General features: G+C 52.2%; 2 protein-coding genes across 3 annotated transcripts in view; both read right to left on the bottom strand.

Moving 5' to 3' along the window:
- Positions 1-6,168: 6,168 nt before the first annotated feature.
- Positions 6,169-9,286, bottom strand: NRN1L (neuritin 1 like). Of its 2 annotated transcripts, none has more exons than XM_048317104.1 (3): positions 9,183-9,286; positions 6,690-6,852; positions 6,169-6,608 (listed from the first exon to the last, which is right to left on the bottom strand). In XM_048317104.1, exons 1-3 carry the CDS (start codon positions 9,238-9,240, stop codon positions 6,335-6,337), a joined length of 495 nt encoding a protein of 164 aa, XP_048173061.1. In that variant the 5' UTR covers positions 9,241-9,286; the 3' UTR covers positions 6,169-6,334. The 2 variants fall into 2 exon arrangements, with proteins under 2 accessions (XP_048173061.1, XP_048173062.1); XM_048317105.1 differs by lacking the exon at positions 9,183-9,286 and adding an exon at positions 7,133-7,345.
- A 740-nt stretch (positions 9,287-10,026) lies between these two features.
- EDC4 (enhancer of mRNA decapping 4) overlaps positions 10,027-21,925 on the bottom strand; it is a 33,672-nt gene continuing 21,773 nt past the window's right edge. Inside the window, exons 21-29 of the mRNA XM_048316735.1 lie at positions 20,628-20,664; positions 19,669-19,849; positions 17,627-17,782; positions 16,788-16,903; positions 15,955-16,120; positions 14,603-14,789; positions 13,181-13,400; positions 12,360-12,523; positions 10,027-11,079 (exon numbers count right to left, since the gene is read on the bottom strand). Of these exons, the coding sequence (XP_048172692.1) occupies positions 10,887-11,079; positions 12,360-12,523; positions 13,181-13,400; positions 14,603-14,789; positions 15,955-16,120; positions 16,788-16,903; positions 17,627-17,782; positions 19,669-19,849; positions 20,628-20,664 (1,420 nt within the window). The 3' untranslated portion in view covers positions 10,027-10,886. The remainder of the gene's footprint in view (positions 11,080-12,359; positions 12,524-13,180; positions 13,401-14,602; positions 14,790-15,954; positions 16,121-16,787; positions 16,904-17,626; positions 17,783-19,668; positions 19,850-20,627; positions 20,665-21,925) is intronic.

Genomic DNA, 21,925 nt, shown 5'->3' with positions numbered 1-21,925 from the left:
TTTCACACTCCTACCATGCTTTTAAAAATAGCCGGGTTTATTTTAATGCTCCTGGGATCTTCGGCTGTTTAGAATGATTAGTAAGTGATAATGTAGTAAAAGCTGTACCTGCTGATGCACATTATTGTCATCAGCTTCTTCTCCGTGTAATTCCCGATAAGGCGTGGAAATGTGTGAGGGTTGAGAAGGGGCTGCCTGGGCTGGAATCGAGAGATCTGGTGAGTTGTGCAGTTCTCTGCAAGGGAAACTCCCCACTTCTTGTCCCATACAGGAATGGTGCTGCTGGTATGTTTTCATCTCTCTAATCCCCTCGCTTTCTTTCTGGAGATGTTTCCACAGCCACACATCCCCCGCACTGTCCCTGAGAGGTGGCTTAGCCTGTGTCTGACATGCAAAACCTTGCACGTGTCCCTGTTTAAGTTGATCCTGTTATTTTAGGCTGTTTCTCAAGGTCATCCTAGCTTGGTTCCACCAGCGTGTTCCTCTCTGTCATCCCGGCTGATGGGTGTAGAGCAGTGGGCTGCCTCACCTTGGCCACAGATGCTCACACAGGGATAAGTGCTCTGTAAGGATGCGTTTCCCTCAGGGGATGCATCTTCCATTAATCGCTTCCTCACAGCTTTGTTTCCTGACCAGCCTCATGGGAACACTGAATGAGGCAGTTCCGGGTCCATCACCACTGAAAAATGTCAAAGAGCCAAGAGACATGGAACCCTTGGGCCACAACCACAGACTTCTGAGAACCTCAATCAGAGCAGCTCCTCTATTATTTATGCCGTGGTGGTGCTCCGAGACCCACTGGAGCCAAGAGAACTCACACCAGACATCCGCACAGAGCCAACATCCGCCTGGCACAACACCCAGGGATGAGGTGGGGAACTGTCTGCTCATCCATGTGATCCACTGCCTGCCAGGTCAGGCACCTGGTTTGACTTTGGGGTCACTGCCTGTTGATTCTTGGCACCTGTTACTCCATCTAGAGCCTTTCCTGCAGCTGCAGCAGGAAGTTTTCTGGCTGGGATGAGCACCTTGCTGCTGGGGGCACCAGCCATGAAGCTCTGAGCACTGGAGTGGCTCTGCAGCTGCTTGTCCTGCCAGGCTTTGGGTGCCTGGGCTCCCACCAGCACTGCTCCAGCCAAAAACCTTCGGGTTTTTTTCTCCTTCCTCCAAGAGGGGACTGGTAACAGATTTCTGACACACAAAGCAGTGCTGTGCTTGGGCAGGGTCTAACAGCAGGTTTTCCTGCCAAACAGGCTGTTGTCTCCTTGTCATTTCATTTTTTGCCTCCTCCCTTCCAAGATGCTGCTCTCCCTAGAGAGGAACCTCCCCCTGCTCTTCCATGCTGATCCCTTCTGAAATCCCCTGCCAGCTCTGATCCCCAAGACCCGCAGCCTGCCTCCAGCCCCATGGGAAGGATGCAGCCCTTGAGGCAGGAATGTCTGTGAAGAATCACAGAATCCTGGAATGTTTTGTGTTGGAAGGGACCTTTAAAGATCATCCACTTCCAAATCCCCTACCATGGGCAGGGACACCTGCCACCAGACCACGTTGCTTAGACCCCCATCCTTGAACACTTCCAGGGATGAGGCAGCCACCTCATGGTCCCGCAGCCTGGCTGCTCCCTCCTGAGAGCCCTCACCCCTCTGCAAGGATGGGTTCCCTTAGAGTTTTGTATCTCCTGTTAGTGGCTTCTTCACAGCCTCTCCTGTGGAAGCTGCTAAAGGCAGGCTGGGACCAGCGGGGCAATGGTGGGTACCCATAGGTGGAGGATCCTCTCTGCCTGGAGATGCAGAGATGCTCCAGAGCTGGCTCCAGCATGAGTATAAACCCTGCTTGGAGCAGGAACTTCAGAGTTCCCTTTGCATCCCACACCTGCCTGCGGTGCTGCCAGCTGACTCCAGAGTCTCACTGGGGTGCAGCAAGCTGCAATTCCTTGTGGAATGATGGGAATGGCTGGAAGCACCTCCAACATCGCCCAGCACCACAAAGCTGCCTGGGGCAATTGCTGCACATCCAGAGCATGGGGAAATTTGGGGATCCCAGGCCTTCCTGCTGTGCCAGGCCATAGGAAGCCAGGAGAGCAGGACCCCTCACCTGCTGTCAAATGGATGGGGTGAAGCGGGAAACCTGGGTTTCCTCTGAGCTTCATCCCTGCCCTGCACGGCAGTGAGCCCGAGCCTCAGCAGCCATGCCAGGCCAGAGCTCAAGGTTGTCCCAGCAGAGGTTGTAATGGGAGGATGTTCGATTAAAGCTGCTTAAAAAAGAAATCCAACTTTCCCATATGCCTCTCTGGAGAATAAAACAGCCCCAAAGCTGAGCACAGATGCGGTGCCAGGCAGGGGGCTGAACACAGCTCCCACAGCAGAGGTGACTCCGGCTCAGCTGTTCCCACTGCCTCTGATCAGCGGAGATTGAGGTTGTCTTTTGGTGTTTCCTTATGGAAAGCTGGACATTTGGCTCAGCAGAAATCCCCATGCAAGCTCGGACAGTGGCCAGTCCTGTGACATAGTGTCCTCCAGGCTATGCTTGTCTTCCAATGCTCCCACTCCTCCTGGGGTGCCGGCGAAGCTGGAGGTGGCGAAGCTGGTTCCTGGTTGGGGATGCCAGACTGGGACAGTGGCACTGGGGGCTGTGGAAGGGCAAGGAGCCATCCCCCCTCTGCTGGTGGCCTCCACACCAGTCCGTCCAGTTAGAGAAACCCAAGGGCATCCCCACAGATGAGGAGTCATTCCCCAGCTGGCACCTTCACCAGGAGGAAATTCCCTGGGCAAAAGAATGGAGGATTCAGCCATTGCATGGCAGAGGTGTCAGGTGGCATGGTGGGAGGTTGGCCCTCATGTCACTGTGCCACGTGTGCTGTTTCACTCACACAGCCACCTAGAATAGTGTCACCATCTGGTTCCAGCTGCCCGGGGACACCAGGGCCTCCCTGGCCCCTTCTGCGATTACAAAAAGTGAATTCAAGCATCAACTCAGCTGGACTCAGCTGTCCTTTATCCCTTTTTTTTTCTTTTTTTAATAATTCAGGTTTGTCTCTTAGAGAAGAGAGGGAGATAATGTCTGCAGAGCGTTTAATCTTCTGCCCAAAGAATAGCAGAGAGCAAATTAGGATCTACTCCAATTAATTTGCCTTGATGGGCAAAATCTGGAGAGCTGCCATATCTGGGAATTAAGAACAAAAGCAGGGAGTGTAAAGTAGGTCACCGGAGTTTCATAACCGGAGTGAGGGGTTTTCACAGCACAAGGGGTGTTCCAAAGGCTCCCAGTGCTGGGGTCTACCAGTCTCATTCCCCACCATCCACTCGTTTCAGCCTGGGCAGCTGCTTTAAGATGCTGTCAGTGTGCAGAGAGCCAGCTGTTTGTTCTGGGGACAGGAACAAGGATGTTGTCCCTTCCCACGACAGGACACAGCTGCTGGACTGTCCCAAACCCTTGGACCGAATGGAAAGACAGACACCAGCTCATTGTCCCAATTTTGGAGCACCAGAGAGCTTTCCTGGGGTCAGCATGCCCACCCTTGCTGTCACACTGCTGCCCTCAGCCCTGCAGGCATGTCCGTGCAGGAGGACTGGGGGTGACAGGTGGCACTGGGGTTTGGGCAGTGCTTTGCCGTGGACTCTTGCACATGCAGTGTCACCGAGCAGTGGTGACCCACAGATCCACCCTTTTCCAGCGCCCCAAATCCCAGCCCCGGCTTCCCAGAGCCCTTCCCGCTGTGACATGGTGACACCTTCCAGCTGCAGGACGCACGTGGAAGCACAGCCAAGGGTGTGATTTGCGTGTGGTGAGACGTGCTGGCGCTCAGGACACGCGGTGACGTGGCCAAGGGTCTGTGACATGTACGGTGACATCTTCCAGGACATGGGACCTCTGTGGTGCGTCTTTCCGCACACAGGGTGGAACACGCGGAGTGTTTGGTGGGTGTGGGCTTTGATTCCGGCTGGACTGAAGCAGCACAGTTTGTTGTCTGCAGGTGTCACCGTGGTGGTGGCAGCCTGTCACAGCAGCACGCTGGTGACGCTCCATGTCCCCGGCCACCTCCCCCTGCCCCGCTGAAGGACGCCGAGAGCCCCCCCGGCAGCGATGCCACCGCTCCCACCCCCACGGAGGTGCCGGCGAGCGCTGCGCGGTGCGTGGCCGGCGCCCGGCTGGCGTTTATCCTCTTAGCCACCCTGCCGGGATCCGGCACTAATTCACCCTTAAACACAGGATTGTCAGGAACTGGGAAGGAAAGAATCGGCGGATTATCCGCCCGCCGCTGGCGTTAAACATGGGGAGCGGCAGCTGCTGGATGAGGAGAGCTGGGGTGGCGTCTTGCCCCGTGTCCCATGGGGCACCTGCCCTGGGATCAGCATCTTCCTCCAGCAAGGGCAGCCTCAACCCCAGATGTTTTGTGTACCCCCAGCCAGCTCCAGGCTGGTTAGTGAAATAAATAATGGGAAATAAATACAGTGCCCGCCACAGAGCTGAGAAATCAGCAGCAACCGCTCCACCCCATGGGATGAACCAACAATCCTGTTAGTGTTTCCCAGACCCAGAGCCTGGCAGAGGACTGGGACAGCCAGGGTGACATCCCAGAGGTCACCAATCACATGTTTAACTTACCAGACCTCGCAGGAAGAGATTTCATGATGAAACAAGCAATAATTTTCCCTGGCTCAATGAGGACAGTGATTACTGAGCTCCTCGCTCACACACTGAAGGCTTTCAGCCACGGGACAGTGTGCAAAGGCTTCCCCGGGCCAAAACCATTTGCCCAGCTGCTGGAATGTTTTTGGGACAGTCTTGAATTCTCCCCAGAAATCACAGAAACAGCAGCAACTCACTACCCACGGCACGTAGGAGCTCATGGCTCCTGCTCTCCACTGAGCCTGGAACAATCCACAGTGTGGTGGCACTTGTGTTGGCCAGGGGATTTTGTTGCCTTTCCCAAGTGGGATGGTTTCCCACATGCCAGCCAGATTTACCCACCACTGCTGCCGGGACCTGGGGGCCACACCAGCGAGGAGCCCGTGGTCTGTGCCACAGCTGGGGTGGCCCATTTGCAATTCCAGTGGCCCTTTAGGCGGCAGGTGGGGAGTGATGGCTGTGCCCAGGAGAGTGAGCTGCCTCGCCAGCCCAGGCCTAGGGGAGTTGGTTTGCACAGTGGGTTTTAGTAGCTGGGAAAAAAATATCCCAAATTTTCAGCATAACAGCGATAGGGATGGGAATTACAACATCTTCCACTGATAGACGCAAATTTAGCTGAATTAAACACCCCCAAATCATCTAGGTTTAACTTCAACAAGTTCCATGTGGACCTGGATAGAGAGAGTTTCAGTTCCCTGTTTTTTTCACCTTCATCACCTTGGTTAAAAAAACCCAAACCTCTCTTCCCTGCAAACCATAGTTTTCTTCATGACCACGAATACGGCCAGAATAAAAGGGGTGGAAAACAGAAACTGTCACTGGAGTTACCCATCAGTGTGGATACAATCTTGCTGCTAGCAAGAATTTTTCTTGCTTCTTTCCAGTCCCGTGAGATATTTTTCTCTCTCATGGAAGATATTAGCAGAGTTCTATAAGCTATGATCACCTGCGACCTTGCAAAGCTTTGTTTATGGTACAGTAGAAAAATATTTTGACAGTGGATGTTTTAGGATTTTAGCCAATCACCCCAAGGGATGGCTGATCCTTTGAACAATTAGACTATGAAGAAAAAAGTCTATAAAAGAGTTTGTCAAATAATTAAATAAATCAATCTTGCCGCACAATTCCTGCCTGTTGGATCTCTCTTCTCCTCCCTACCACTGCGGGATACTGTAATACATCAGAGCACAAGCTATTGGCTGCCAAAAGGACAAAGAAATCTGCACCCTGCGTTTTCCTAAGGTACCCTTTAAAACGAATAAAACATTTGACCCACCAGGGAATATCTGCCATGCCCAGCCCTGAAAAGCAGCTGTCAGGGAGCACCAAGGCAATGGGAATCGCCTGTTCCTGGGGCTGTCCATGGTCTATGGACTGCGTGGCATGGCCATGGGCAATACACTGGGGGAATGGAGTCACAGACCCTCCCACTGACCCTCCTTGGGGACTGGTGCTGGGAGCATCTCCTCTCCAGCCCCCAGTGCAAACACGGAGCTTGGGAAGGGGCTCGAGGGGCATCCCATGGCAGAGAGACAGGAGAAATGTAAAAGTGTCTTTTAATATAAATATAAATCCATCTGAAGTGCTGCAGGAGAGGACCTTGCCCCATGAGAGATGCCCGGGAGGGAGGTGGGCGTGGCGGGGACCGGCCAGCACCCGGGGGGACCGACCCGGCATCACCTGGGTACCCCGCGGGCGAGCAGGGCTAGAGCCGGGGCAGCAGCAGCGGCAGGGCCAGCAGGGCCAGCAGACGGGGGTGCAGGGGGGTGGCCGAGCCCCGCAGCGTGGCCTGGTTGGTCTCAGCGGCCGGCGAGCCCTGGGCGCTGGCCAGGCGGCCCCGGGCGCTGCACAGCTCCTGCAGGTTCCCCTGGAACTGGATCTTGCGGGACTCCTGGCGCAGCGACTCCCAGATGGTGGCCGCTTCCACGGGGCATCTGGACAGCACCTCGCTGGCGCAGGTGTGGAAGTCATCCCAGGACCTGGAGAGGAGGGCGGGAGTCGGGGGGGATGCTGGTGGCAGGTCACCCCGCCGTCCCAGCGGCTCCCACAGGGACACTCACTTGCAGATGGTGTCCAGCTCCTGCTCCTCCTCGCCGCCCTCCTCCTGCTGCTGCTGCCGGACGCTCTGGGCCATGCTGTCCCCTAGGCTGATGAGGCAGCCGGCGAAGCCCTTGTAGATGGTGTCGCACTGTCCCGCCATGCTGACGGGCTCCTGGCTCGTGGCTGCGGGGCACAGAGAGGAGAGACTGAGCTGAGCCCCCGCCGACCCCCCGACACCCCCCGCCTGCCCGGCTCAGGGGAGTGTGGCCTGAGAGTGTCACCGGGTGGGGATGACAACGGGCTCTGAAATGTGGCGAGGGGCTTCCACATCCCCCTTGGCCGCCGGCATCCCCTCCCTGGGCACTCCTAGTGACCCTTCGCTCCTGGCCCGGGAGGCCGACGCGATGTGACGACCCCGCAGCGATGCTGCCATTCGCCGCAGGGCTCCTGCCGGCCGCGTCACCTCGGGCCTCCCGGTCTCTCCCCGGAGCCATCTGTCCCGGCCTTTATCCCCTGACAGCAAAGATTAATTTGTGACTACAACAGAAAAAAAAAACAAAGCAAAAGCTCATCAAGCTGGAGTCCCTGCTCCGACTGCAGTGGGAGAGAGGGGAGAAAGGGGAGAGGAAAGGGAAAAGGGGAAAGAGAAGGGGAAAGTGGGAGAGGAAGAGAAAGGGGAAGGGAAACGGGAGAAGGAGGAGAGGTGGCACGAGGAAGGGGAAGAGGAAAGGGAAAAGAAAGTGGAAACGGAGAGGGAAGAGGAAAGGTGGGTAGAGGAAGGGGGAAGGGAAAGAGGAAGGGGAAAGGTGAACAGGAAAGGGGAAAGGATAAAGAAGAAAGGGGAAGGGAAAACAGGAAGGGGAAGTGGGGGAGGGAAAGGGGAAGACAAAGGAAAAGGCACAAGTGCAACTCTGGCTGCTTCATTCTGAGAAGCCCCAGTTCCCTGCTCTGCTCCACAAACGATTCACCGCTGTCACTGGCGAAACCCTGTTGCCGGCCACGGGACAATGGGTGACAAGGTGTGTTCATGAGGACCGCGAGCGCATCCACGAGCGATGAGAAGCCCAAAAGGAGCTGGTGTATGACTGGGTCACAGGGAAAACCTGCATGGTCCTCAGCTCTGCCCCAGGGGTCGCGCATGCCAGAAGATGTGGGCTCCCCGTGCCAATTCACAAGTTACAAGAGTTTTGGAAGTGCCATGGGTGTGCACCAGCGAGGTTTCTAATTGAGGACAGCCCTGAGGGGGACCCCTGTGGGAAGGTGACCCTAGAAGCAGCTGAAAGTTTCCCGGTGACTGCCGAGGCAGCCAGGATATCTCGAGGGAGCCCTGTGCCTCGCTGCTGGCATCCCATGCCTGCACCCCCAGAACAGGGTCCTGAGCAAAGTGGCTGTGGTCGAGACTAACACCAGGGCGAGCCTGACACGATTACAGGGCGCATTAGGAGTTTGTGGTGAGAATCCCCTGAGCACAGCACCGCGGAAAGGCTCGGATTGATGTCGGACACGTGGGTCACAAACATCCCAGGTATCAATAGAGAGAGTGGGATCCATTGCTCCTCTTTTGACCCAGCCAGGCAACAAGCATGTCTCCCACCAGCCCAGGGACACAGCGGCTGGCAGGACCAGATGATGCCTCCCCTCAGCCGGCTGGTCCCTGCTGCAGGCTGAGGTTTCACCTCCTGGGCTCCTCTAATGCCCGGCACAAGCCCTCCCCTCCGCTCAGCTCCCTCGGCATGAGGCTGGGCAGGGCGAGCAAAGAAGGAGAAAGCAGTAGGGCAAATCACCTCCGCTGCTCTGCTGCGAAACCGTGGGGAAAAACCTGCCCCCGGCTCCGTCAGGGAGGAAACCCAAGGGAAACGCACGGAGGAAGTTTCCCAGGGCGCTGCAGAGCATCCCTGGCTCCCAAGCGAGTGCCGACGCAGCCATTCTACTCCTGGGGAAGGGTCGGAGTCACCCACCCTCTGAGCCTAAAATCCAGCAGAGGTTTGGTTGTCCCTGACCTCCACTGTCCGTGCAGCCGGAACAGGTTAACCCCAGGATCCCCATCTCTCTGCAGAGCAGAGATGCCACTGGGTACCGCTGTGCTCCGCATCCTCCCTCGGCTCACGGAGGAGCGGGAGTGTGGAGGGGACACGCTGGTGCCCGTGAGGTGCAGGACCTGCTGGATAACAGTTCCCCAGCGATCAGGGTGCCCTCCGCCCCGTTGAGGTGCAGCAGGGAAAGCCAGCAGGTGCGTGGAGAGCCAGAGCTTGGGAATTGTCCCCTCCTGAGCAGAGAGACCCTGGACAGCTCTGTGAAGCCGTGTTCCTCCTTGTCCGGCATCTCAGGACACGGGACAAGGGTGGATGGATCGCTGAGCCGTGGTGCCACCGGGCACCCCGCTCCCCGCAGCTACAGAGGGTGCGCGACGCGGCCGGGGGTCTCGCTCCCACCGCCAGCCTCCCAGCCCCGGCGGGGAGAGCCCAGCGGAGTCGGCCCCGCAGCCCGACCCGGAGCGGCCCCGCGGCACTCACCGAGGTGCAGGAGCAGCGGGCACACGACGCCCAGCAGCCGCCAGCAGCCGCCGCCCATGGTGCGGACCCCGCGCCGCCGCCGCCGTGTGCTCCGCGCCCGCCGCCGCCGGCAGCCCCGGCCCTGCCGCCCGCCCCCGGCACCGCCCCAGGACCGGCCCCCGGCACGCCCTGCCGGCCCCACCGAGGGGCGGAGGAGCCCCCGGGGCTGGACCCCAGCCCGTGCAGTTCACAGAATCACAGAATGGTTTGGGTTGGACGGGACGTAAAGACCATTTCGTTCCAACCCGCCAGGGACTCCTTCCACTAAGACCAGGTTGCTCCAAGCCCTGCGCAACCTGGTCTTGCGAACACTTCCAGGGATGGGGCATCCACAGCTTCTCTGGGCAACCCGTGCCTCACAGGGAAGAACTTCTTCCTAATATCAAATCTAACCCTGCCCTGTGTCAATGGGAAGCCATTTGCCCTTGTCCTGTCACTCCATGCCCTTGTCCAAAGTCGCTCTCCAGCTGTCTTGGAGCTCCTTTATGTATTGGGAAGGTGCTCTATAGTATTCCCAGAGCCTACTCTTCTCCAGGAGGGAGGACCAGCTGGAGACATTTTTGCTGTGAAAAGGGGAATTAATGTCCCCTTCCCACAGCCAGCAGCCCACCATCACCTCCTGGCTCTCCCAGGAAGCAGAGACCACTATGCCCTGCTGGACTCACGCGGGAAGGCTTGAGCAGAGACTCAAGAAAAAATCTGGGAAGAGAGAGGGCATCCTGGCCCCCCTCAGGCTCCAGCTTGGAGATGGTTTGATACCCTCAAAGGCCCCTCAGTCTTCCCTCCATCACACAACAGAAGAAGGTTTCCACCTTTTTTTTCTCAAAAAGTTTTTTATTGAATTGTTCTTAATGTTATTTCCAAAAAAACCCAAAAAACAAAAAACAAACAACAAAACCCCCCAAAATTTAGATAAAAAGAAAAACCTCCGTGTAAAATCAAAACTAATGTCTGAAACATGGACATGCTCTGATGCACAACAGAACCGGTGGCCCCCCCGGGGCTCTTGCAGTTTGCTGCTGCCTCAGCACCCTGACCCAGAGCCACTCCCTGGGGCACTCCAGGGGCATCACCCCCTGCCCAAACCTGCCTCACTGGGCCAGGTGGGCAGGGCACCCCACTGTGGATCTGGAATTAACGAACCTCAGAATAACTAACTAATTAACGAATTTTAACTAACCCCTCTCGCTCAGCTGAGCTCCTCCCTGTGCCTATCCCAGGGAGGAGGAGTTTGAGCCCTTCACTAAGGTGTGGGTACAGGTTTCTGGTCAGCGAGGAGCGCGTGGCCCCGGCAGCCCCCGTGCTCGCGCTCAGCGCACACCTCCCTTCTCTCTTGCTGATGGCAGCAGATCCAAACCTTTAATGGGGTAAGAAATCCATCGGCTTCTGCTGCATGAGACATGGACTGCCAGCCAGCCTTGGGGACGGATGGGCAGGTGAAGAAGAGATTTAACTCTCAAAAAAGAGGCTATTTAGGAAAAATAAGCCAAGTGAATGTTCAGTGACTATCTGGAACTATACACAGATGGCGTTTGCCTTAGAGACATCACACACGTGTTGATAGCTTTTCTGGCAAGAGCTCTGAACACCAGCCAGACATCGTTAGTAACTACGGATCTGCTGGGTGGGCCTCGGTGGAGCAGCCCACCAGGCAGCCAGGTCCTCCTAGGTCATGCCAGGGGTGACCAGGCCCTGGAGCATGATCATGAGGCGACGTGCAGGTTTGCTCAGCGGGTTGTGGGGTTCCACCTGGAGGAACTGGAAGAGCTTTTGCCGCACCTGGTTCATTACTGACCCCATGTGGTCTCGGGTGATGGGGTCGCTTTGGTCCAGGTGCATCACTGCATCCTCCAAGTAGCTGAAGGAGAGAGAGCAAGGTTAGGACCAAACCCAGCATATGATCCCAATCTGATTCAGTTCATGTTAGCACTGAAGATGCACAATTTTGCTCCCTACTCCACCCAAACTCTGCAGTATGTTCAGCCGTCAGGAAATAAATGTTCCTGACTCACAGCAGAGTCCACCTATCCCTTCCTCAACATCTGAGGGCAGCCTACAGCTCCCAGCCTGCCCACCTGCCCCACAACCTGACTGCTGGAACCAAGGTAGGTGCAACAGTCAGTGAGAACTCCCCATGGTGCTGGAGGTGGCTCTCAGTAAATATTTTCTTAAATGCTTTTAGAGCAGAATTAGTCACTCATTAGACAGTAAAACTTGTCAGCAGTGAGGCTCAGTTTGTGTAGGGTTACATCTAAGATCCATCCAAGAAGGGGTGGGAGAAGATCAAGACTTTCACCAACAAGACACTCTGAAGTTCAGATGAGCCATCAGCTTTCAAGCCACAGCCTGAGTAAGGCAATGTGGTCACTGTAGGTTTTCAATAACAACGCAGTTTAAACTTCACAGTAGCAGCTTTAACCTCAATTACCAGCTTGTCTGTAACTTAAAGCTCTTTTCAGTTTTTCTAGCTTGCTTTATTCCTATGAAGTTGAGTTAAAAAATTCGATTTAAGTAGTTTTTCCCCACAAGCCATAGTCAAAACCTGTAGGTACCTTAACAATTTAGCTTTTAAGGGCAGATAGCAGGGCTTTGACTCACACACTAAAAATGCTCATGGCAAGTATCAGCACAGTCACTATTTTGTCACACAAGCTTTGCTTGGAACATCCACCAGAAATTATTCCAGTAGCTCCTGCTGCAACCTCCCACTGAGCCTTTCTGACAGTCACGACAAGAAACTGTCGACACAAAGTCCAGTGTTGGGTTAAGAGTTGAGGACAGAACAAACTTACCCTGGATATTATACTATCCAGGGAACATGGCACTATCCCTCCTTTTGCCTCTACATGGAAATCGTTCCTTAGGGAATGGAGATCGCTGCACAGGCTGTAAATATTTACAGGCTACAGTTCCAGAGGTACCAGCACCTGCTGCTGGGTACTCCTTCCACTACTACCTCAGGGCAGCAAAGCTTTCCATGGCAATGCTGACATACTTTTCTGAGTTACCACTGGCTGCAAACATGCCAGTAACAGGCTACAGAGGCTCCAACTTTCATTGAAGCACCACCTTCCACTTGCAGGCAGTGAATTTAAAGCCAGTGCCAAGAACAGGACCCTGTTCTCTGGTCATACTCACTTCAGCTTCAGTTCCGTACGAGTGCCCAGATCTGAGGAGAGCTGCTGGATGAGGGAGAGCAGCACAGGCTGGGACAGTGGGCACGGATGCTGTCCAAATACTTGCTGAGTATCCACAGTCTCACAGACATACAGAACCAGGTTGAGATCAGCTGCTGTTAGAGCCTGCAAGGAAGACACAGCTAGAAATGCACAGGGAACAACAGGTGGGTGAGGGACACGGGACAGAGTGACCGCCCTGAGACGCTCAATGGCTTGACAGCCTCCTCTGGGAGCAAAACTCTCTGCACCTCTGCTGTACAGGCCAGCAGGGCCATCTTTAGGCTCTTGCTCTATGCTCTGAGGACACCTGTGTCTGTGCCAGACAGAGGGGAGCAGGTTACTGTCAGCAGCATGGGGCAGGGCCAGCAGTGCTATCATTCCCAGAAGGGTTTGTCTGCAGCAGCTCTAAGGGATCTGCTTACATGTTCAAAGTCAAAGACAAGGTCAGGCCCCAGCTGGTAGATCTGCCTGGAGAGGCTTATGAAGCTGTTGCTCTTCAGAGGTGCGCCACGTGTCACCACTGATGGCAAAACACGCTGGTTTACTGGAGCACTGACACTGTCCTGACAGGGCATGGGCAGGGATGAAGGAAAAATGGAACCTGCATGGCTCTGGCTTCACCTGCATGAGAGGAACTGCACGCCTCAAGCACTCCACTGCCACAGGTCTTTCAGTCAACTCCTGTGTAAGCCATTGTGAGATTATGTGCCCACCCCAAGGAGTCCTTTTTCCTTCTTGGTCCCCAACAAGCAGTGGATGACTACCAGGAAAACTAGGTACCTGCTGGAAAGCTTGATTGAGGTGTCCCTGCTGGAGCAGCTGAAGGATGTGAGTCTGCTGGGACTGGAAATCCATGTGAGTAGAGGGGATGGGTGTCCCGGCTGCCGAGCGCATTGCCTGGACAATGCTCGAGGTGACAGCTGCTTGCTGCTCCTTCATAGCCAGGCTCACTTCTCCTTTAATGACTCTCTGCACCTGGGCCAAAATAGACTCCTGCATGCTGAGAAAAACAAAACAGAACCCATGGGCACCTCTGAGAATGAAGAGCTGAGGGATAACACTGCACAAAGCTTATACCAGCGAGAAAGCACAGGCTGGTTTGCTTATTGTAGTGTGGCTCCCGAAGGGTTCATACAAATAGATCTGAGGCACAGGCAACTCTGTGGCCAACACCACACTGTCCCAGGGTGCACTTGGAAGATGCTGAAATTCTGTGCAGGAAAGTGACATTTCAGGGAACTAAGTCTCTCATTAAACAACGTTTTAAATCTTTAATGTCTCTGGCTTACAAGCAAGGCAACTCAGCTGTGGGGTTATCTCCAAATGGGGCCAGCTTCCTATATGAGATCTGTTAGATGCAGTTCCTAGTGTGCAGATGACACCTTTAGAATGAGAACACACTTATACTGTGCCTGTGACTTCTCCACAGAAGAGCAGTTCACAGTGCAGACTCTGCTGCTCTGTGTGACACCTTTTCCCTCAAGGGCTGGATTCTTCCCTCTTACAAAGGGTACAAAGTACCAAACTTGCTCTACCGCAGGTAGAAAAGCAGGACTTCCCTGGGAACAAGCACAGCCCGTGCAACAAGACCAGGATTTAGTCTGGTGGCCTTTCTGGCAACTCTGGCCTGCACTGAAGACCCCAGTGTGCTCTGACATATGTTCTAGTGGCTTAAAATAGACAGGGTTGTTCTGCCCCGCAGGTGACCACCAACCAATCACAATGTCTGGCAATCGGCCACTGCCTCATGGCATGAATGTGCTGGAGGCACTGCTGGGATCCCATCCTGAAACCAGGAGGGCAAAGCATGAACTGCTGCAGAGCAGCTGGGGGGAGAGAGAGTAGCCCGTAGAAACTCTATGCCTGAGGACACGGAGTAGAGAAAAGCCTTCAAAAGACTCCTCTGAAATGATCTTCAGGAAGTGCTCACATTTGAGTGTGCTTAGGGGGTGCCTTAGATCCTTCTGTTCTCCATTGTGCACATAGGACCAGGGGAAAGGCAGGCCCTGAGCTTCCCAGTACAGCTGGGAAACCTTCTGTGGGCAACATTCACCAGCCCATGTGCTTTGCCATATGTGCAGGGCCAACAAGCAGCCCAACAGCACTCCTGGCTTGTTTCCACAACTAAGCAGGGAGAGGTGCTTGTGACACGCATGTACCTCTCAGCGATACCTCTTTCCACAAGCCCAGCTGCCAACTTACTTGCCCACGATGATGTGCAGCTGGTGCTGCACCTCAGCATGGACACTGGCTGCGATGGTGGACGCCAGCTGCTCCGTGGTGCTCTGGAAGGTGCTGATGAGCTGCCGAAGCTGGTTCAGCAGCGGGTCCCGCACCTCCTGCTCTCGTACCTTCTTGTTCTTCAAGTGAGCCTCCAGCTGCTGGATATCTGCAACAAGCAGAGAGGGAGATGTTTGTGCCATCTGTACCTGTGGAGATGATCAGGGCAGAAATCCAACTGCCAGGCTCTACATATTCTCCAGCAGAAGCAATTGCTGAGCCTGTGTATGAACACAGGAGAGAGTAGAAGCACAAGCTTTGTTTGGGCTGCATTATATTAAACTAGAAACCCAGCTTCCAGTCTCCCCATCACACAGGATCACACAGCATAGCAACAAACCCACCAGTTCTCCTACAACAGACTTCTACAGGCACTCCTTGTTCAGGGGAGGTGAAGGCAGCAGTGAGGGTGTTTTATTTCATACATAGTGTGAACTGCGATCTGCATTAGTTCAATGCTAATGAAGAAAGAGGGGGAACATTTCTGACAAAAAAGAAATCATGTCTGCAAAGATTTAAAATCTGTATTTTAAAATATCTTATGAAGTGGCCTGATCAAAAGGGAGAAGAATGTAAGATCTTGTATTTGTGGGAGACTTGTGAGGAAGAGGAAGGGTGCAAAATAAACAGCAGTTGGAGACACCCTGCAAATCTATGGCCAACAGAAGTCACTGTGCTAGCACTGGCCACATTCAGCCCTCTCAGAAACCAGTTCTGCAGAGTAATATCTGTCCAGCACCCCCTCACTCCAAGCCTGAGAACAGGAATGATCTTCCCAAGTGCATCAGTGTACATTTTTCCTCACTCAAGAGTATACTCTATTTCAGCCTGAATATGTCCACACTATTCAGCCACTATTGAATCTCTGGTCATCCTGGCACCCTTCTCTAAACTTTCTCCAATCCATTACACCTCTGAGAGAAGGGCCTAGCTGCAGGACTGCTACACTCTCCACTCATCATGTTCCTGACACCAGGACGGGATAATCCTGCAGCTGGGCTCTCCTGCTCAATAGATAAAGTCACAGATTCCCAGAACACAGCTGAGTGTTTTGCTATGGGCTACAAAGACCAGAGATGAATCTCTGCTCTTAAAGCACCACCCACAAAACCCAACCCACTTCTGCTTCCCAAGTATGAAACAAAACACACGGATGGGCTAAAAGGTTAAACACTCACCAGTGAAACTCTGAAAGGCAAAAACGTAAGACCAACGTATTGTCAGCCACTAATGCAAATAGAGCAGAGAGGAGCTAAAGAAGAAAACCTACTCACATTCCTGTGTGCCCTGCTTGAAGGTGTCATTGATTTGCTGGAACATGGACTGGCAGCTCTTCTCGAAGGCTGGCAGCACGACGCTCTGGAAGGCCTCCCTGTAGGCTGACTGGATGGGTCCCTGCAGAGTGTCAGCTGTGGCCCTCACAACACTGTCTGTAAGGTTCTTACAAGCACACACAGAAGATTCCAGAAAGTTAATGACAGCCTGCTCCAGGACTAAGGATGTAGGCAAATACCAGGTCCCTGCAACACATCCACACCAGGTAAAGACAGCCCAGTGTCTGCAAGGGTGCTCCCTCAGCTCTTCCCACTGGCCAGGCTGCACCGTAACTCCAGCAGGCAGAACCTCTGCTTGCTCAGGGGCTGCCCAAAACCAGCACCACTTCTCTGTACTCCTGCTGTAGAGCAAAGGAAGGTGGAACAGCTCCTTTCCCCTCCTCCTCCTTCCCAAAAAACCGTAATTCCCTGCCAAGGTAAGTAAGCAGTTCATGCTCCCTAAATAATGTAGATAGGGAGAATAGAAGGGAGCCAGTCAAATGTTCACCACTTGACTGACTGAGTTGGCCCCAGAAGTCACTGCTGTGGTGAGAATCTCTACTCTAGTAGAAAATGAACAACTTGGTAAATGAAAGGAGTGCCAATGAGGCAAAGTGGGCAGGGGAGCATACAAAGAGCTTGTCCTCCTAATGAGACTATGAAAGAGCTTTGACTACCGGCAGCTAAACTGGCATTACCTAGAGACAGAGGTGAGGGGAAAAGGTGTAAGAAGTTGCTACCCAGGCAGGTGACAACTCAGTGTCCCCAGGAAAAGCTACTCTAGTTCTCCTTACCTTTGATTTCACTAGCTTGGTGATATTCTCTTTCAGTGTCCCCTCAACAGCAGTGAGCTTGGCAGCAATCGTACTACTGAGCTGGCTGAGGGTAGGGTCCATGCTCTTGGAAATGCCTAGGCATAACAAAAACAGGACAAAATTGCAGCTTTAAGCCTAAAGTCACACTTCAAAGCCCAAAAAAGAAAATGCAATCAAATGATTCTTGGATATGACACAGCAAGGGACCATGATCACAAACTGTGCTTGGGGAGCTAAGGCTGGACATTTGGAGAAAGTTTTTGCTAGGAAGGTGGTACAGCTCTGGAAGTCACCAGAAGTTGTGGAACCTCCAGCATTGAAGGTTTTTAAGAATTGGTGTGACAAAGTCAGAGCTGACCTGATCCAGAATTGCAGGTAGCCCTGCCTTAGGCAGCTACTGGCTGCAGGCTTTCCCACCAGCAGTTTTTGGAACATTTCCTTACATGCATGGTGCCAGCGCATTGAGAAAGGGCTAAGACAAGTTTAAGCTTGCTCCAACCAAGTCTCAGCATTTCCAAACTCATCAGCCTCTTTCACCTTCCTCCACTGAACAGACTCCAAAGGCTTTAGAGATTATAATGGAAGGTCAGACCACACTCTCTGGAAAGGCATTCCCTCTGGGAGCCTCATACCGCTTCTAAACCACAGCCCCTCTTCTCAGATTACAGTGGGGCCCACAGCAGTCTGTTGTGCAGACCCTGGTGTTCACACAAACTAACTCCTGCTTCATACAGTGCCAGCACTTTTGCAGTGTGCTTTCCATCCCTATGGAGCTACCTGTAGGGATCCACCCCCCCTACTTAGGCAGCCACACTCACACTGGGGCACTGTCTTCTTCATCTCCTCCCGAATGGTCCTCTCCAGACGGTTACACACAGCTGTGGACAGGGACTGGGAGAGCTGCTGGGACAGGTGCTCCTGGAGCTGCCCATTGCGCTGCTGCCCTTCCGTCAGCACCCGGTCCAGTCTTCTCTCTAATGAGAACTCGTGTTAAGGAGCACAAACAACAGATTTCCTGTCTACCCACAACACTCCTGTACACAAAGACGGACAGTAGCCTCACCTCCAGAGGCTCGGTGACAGCAAATGTGCAGCTCTGGTGAAAGAGGGATCTCGTAACATTACTGCTGTGTTCCTGAAACAGGGTGCTCTTAAACAATTGATCAGGGTGAGAGAAGAGCTTTGCAAGGCAGGATAGGAAAGCCAAACAGCTAAAAGAAGTTGGACAGTACTGTTTCCTACATACTGTGGTTAACCTGGCTGCCCCATAGGCAGCTCAGCCTCAGCCAACCACTAACCCACTCCTCTGCAGGCAATGGGGGACAGAACAGGCAGGGAGAAAGTGAGAAAACTCACAGGTTGAGGTGAAGACAGTTTAAGGGGTAAAGCAAAAGCTGCACATGCCAATCAAACAAAGTAAGGAATTCATTTACTACTTCCCATCAGCGAGCCGGTGTTCAGCCATTCCCAGGAAAGCAGGGCTCCCTCATGCCTAATGGTGGCTGGGGAAGACAAACACCATCACTCTAAGTGTCCCCTCTTCCTCCTCCTCTCTCCCAGCCTTTACAGCTGAGCACAATGTCACACAGTGTGGGGCATCCCTTTGGTCACTGGGGGTCAGCTGTCCTGGCTCTGTCTCCTCCCAACTTTTGCCGACCCCCAGCCTCTGCCTGGTGGAGCATCGTGAGAAACAGAGAAGGCCTTGACAGGACTTAGAAACAGCAAAAACATCAGTGTGTTATCAGCATTGTTTTAGTCACAAATCCAAAACATAACACACATGAGTTGCTGTGAAGAAAATTAACTCCATCTGAGCTAAAACCAGAACACCAGAAACCATCAAGTCCATTATCCATAAACAGCAAGCTGGTAAAAATGTTTCTACAGGATGGAATTAGTGGACATAAGTGATACAGTGCATGGGAGCAAACCCAGGCTTCAGGCTACTCATACCTCACGAAGCAAGCAAGCTCTCTGAAGGAGCCAACATACAAACACATCTTAAACAAACAAACACCAAACTCAGACAAAACAAACAAAGAAATGACAATTCAGCTGCTGACAAAATTCAGTCCATGCATAAAGCTGTGCAGAAAGAAAAATTATTCTAGTATTACAAAGCAGCTCTGGACACTGAAATTCAGTAGAAAGGTATCTAAACTATCTGTGAATATCAGACTGATAGCCAAAAAAGGAAAATCCAAGACTAATTAATAGAGAAAACTGTTGTCATGGAAGTTAAGAGTGGTTTCAGACATGAGATAGGCTGGAGCTGCTCATTTTGAGGAACATAACCAAATTCAGTGCAGCAAATGTACACAGGAACCAACGACTCACAATACAATACCAACAACTGGATACAAGGTTTGAAAGCACCAAAGAAAATACTTTTCAGACAACACATAAGGGACCTGTAGACCACCATACGAATAAATGTGGACAAACAAGATAATTCTGTATCCAGCTATGCAGTATGGCAGCCAGATGCTATTTCTGGTGCAAGTACTGACTTGCCTTAAGGAGGAAAGGATCATCCCATAATTACTCTTGTGCAACTGGCCACTGTCTGAGGTGGGATAATGTATCAAGTGCACCTCTGGTCTACACCAGCACTGCAGCACTTATGGCTTAATGGGTAACTAAGATTTAGTGGCATTGAGAAAGAAGTGTCAGTTCTTCTCTGTTCTGAGTTTCTTACCCTTAGGAAGGGCCTGAGAGGAACTAAAATAGTTATACTGCAGCCAGGCAATCGCACTGCACCTACAGCCCCACGCTCCCAAGATCCCTGACCCTTCTGAGCCTTCCTCGTGCCTCTAGTCTGCCTTGCAACCTTCCACTCAACATCTGCATACAAGGATACGCTCCTGCTCCTGTTGGGAGTCAATCACCCTCTCCATGTGGCCCATGAGGGAGCTCTGGATGGCATCGAGGTGATCTGTGAGTCTCTGCAGCAGCTCCATTTGGTTCTGCCGCAGCTCGGAGAGCTCCCGCTGTTGGCTCCTCAGGATGCACATCAGCTCATCCTGGAACTCTGGTGTCACCTACATGTGGAGAGAACAAGCATTAATTTCTAACAGGACTGGAGGTCAGCTGAGCTTTCTGCTCGGCATTGAGTCAACCCCTGTGCCTGGAAGTGAAGCGTAACACACAATGCAGAAAACAGGACCGGCTTAATGCCTGTTCCCAAGAACTACTGTGCCAAGGAATAAACTGATAAAGCAAGGTTCCTGCATGGAATGAATAAATGCTTGCTTCGAATATCAACTGTTTAGATTCAAGACCTCCTTCAAAGCAGATTTTATTCACTTTTGGCCAGGTACTGAGAGTAATGCATGAATGTAAACACTCAAACACTCATGAAAGAGCTGTGCAATCAGTACAGTAAGGAGATTTCTTAGAGCACTTTTTCAGCTCTTTTGTTTATTTATGAAGAACCAAACAACTGGAGAAGTATAAATCTATAGTGTGTTGTCTCGTCACCTCGTCAAAATAGTTAAAGGAGTGTGAGGACCCACCTTTAAGGGGAAGGAACAAGGAGACACACATATCAAGGCCAGTCCCCCTGCAACCCCTTCTTTGCTGGGAACAGCTTATCTTGCTGCAGGCACAAGCAAATATGAGAAGGAAATCATCAGTCTGGAGACCACAGAGCAGCTCCTTCTCTGCTGCGTGTCAGCACAGAGCAATGTCAAGCCCAAGTGCAGCCCCATGTCAACCTGCTTGGGCATGGCCCATGATACTTCAAGGAACTGGGATGAACTTTCTCTTAGGTCTTTCCTAGTAAGATATGAAGTGTCATGAAGAGCAACTCTGACTTACCTGGTTGTTAGATGATCTTGGTGACTGGTTCACATCCCTGGAAATAAACAGAGAAAGAGTAGTAACCCAGTTATGTCAATTAACTCCTCTTATTATCCAAGTCTTCTGCCAAAACAGATCACACATTTTATGGTTGCTTTGGATTTTACACTCCAGCTCATACTTCTGTTTTGCCTTGTATAACATGGAGAACGATGGGAAGGTGATGAAATCCCAGTCCTTATTATGACTCCATCATCTGCACTATTCGCAGACTCTGAAGTTCCTTACAGACTGGTCCCTTTGCAGAGAGGAGACCTGAACCAAGTGGTAATGAGGACTGTTACAAAGTGCACTGCACACTGATTTTTCAGTTTTGTCCAAATTCAAAGCCTTTGAAAAAAAAGGGAAGACTTTGCCAAACAGCTTTTGAACATCTCCTGTTATTTTACCAAAGAAAAAACAAGTATTCATTTGTTAAAATTTAGAATGAATGAGCACAAATTATCTGGTGTGATTCCAGCTCTCAAGGTGAAGAAACTAGTGATGCACTCCACCTCACAGAGCAGAATAAAGAAAAACACTGAACACATGGCTCCCAGGAGACCCTTTGTGACTGAACTGATCCCATCAAAGTCAAAGATCTATGAAGAAAAGCAAACATTTTTAGTTCTCAGACAGTACCCACTCATCAACTTTAAAAGGACTGAGGCAGAAAAAGTGAAAGCCATTTCAGAAACCAAGAGCTTCAGGGTGCCACTTGGCAGGACCACAGCCAGAATTAAATGCCGTAGCCCATCTTTGTTATGATCTGCAGAGCTAGCGATCCAAATCATGCAGCTATGGGAACATAAGAAGAGGAGGGAGCCCCGTGCAGAAGCTGTGCTGCTCTCCTCACACTGATGCAGACAGATTGGTCTAATGTGCCATGGGCAGACCCTTCCAGTCACCAATTTTCATTCACAGGATATTGATATAGGCACATTTAGAAACACACAAAAGCAGCAAGCAGGTAATAAATGATAGATGTTGCTGCACAAGGGCACTGTGCCACTGTTCAGAAGCCAATTAGAAATGGAGGCCATTGTGATACTCACAGCATCACAGTTCCAATGAAGACTTCATTGAAACCAGTGAAAGGACCCAGTGTCCCCTCACAATGTGCAATTTACCTCCCACACATTCTTCTCAAGCCCAGGCTGTATTTTGGGTTTTGAGTCCCAGCTGGAGATAGTGCAGAACTATTCCCACGCCCAAGTGACAGTCAGTGTTTGAGTAACCAACAATACTTTCTGTGGGGTTCCTGCCCTTTGCAAATG

This window comes from Corvus hawaiiensis, chromosome 12, assembly GCF_020740725.1.
Source record: "Corvus hawaiiensis isolate bCorHaw1 chromosome 12, bCorHaw1.pri.cur, whole genome shotgun sequence".
In the NCBI taxonomy this organism is placed as follows: Eukaryota; Metazoa; Chordata; class Aves; order Passeriformes; family Corvidae; genus Corvus; species Corvus hawaiiensis.
This window is presented reverse-complemented; position numbering and strand designations above follow the sequence as displayed.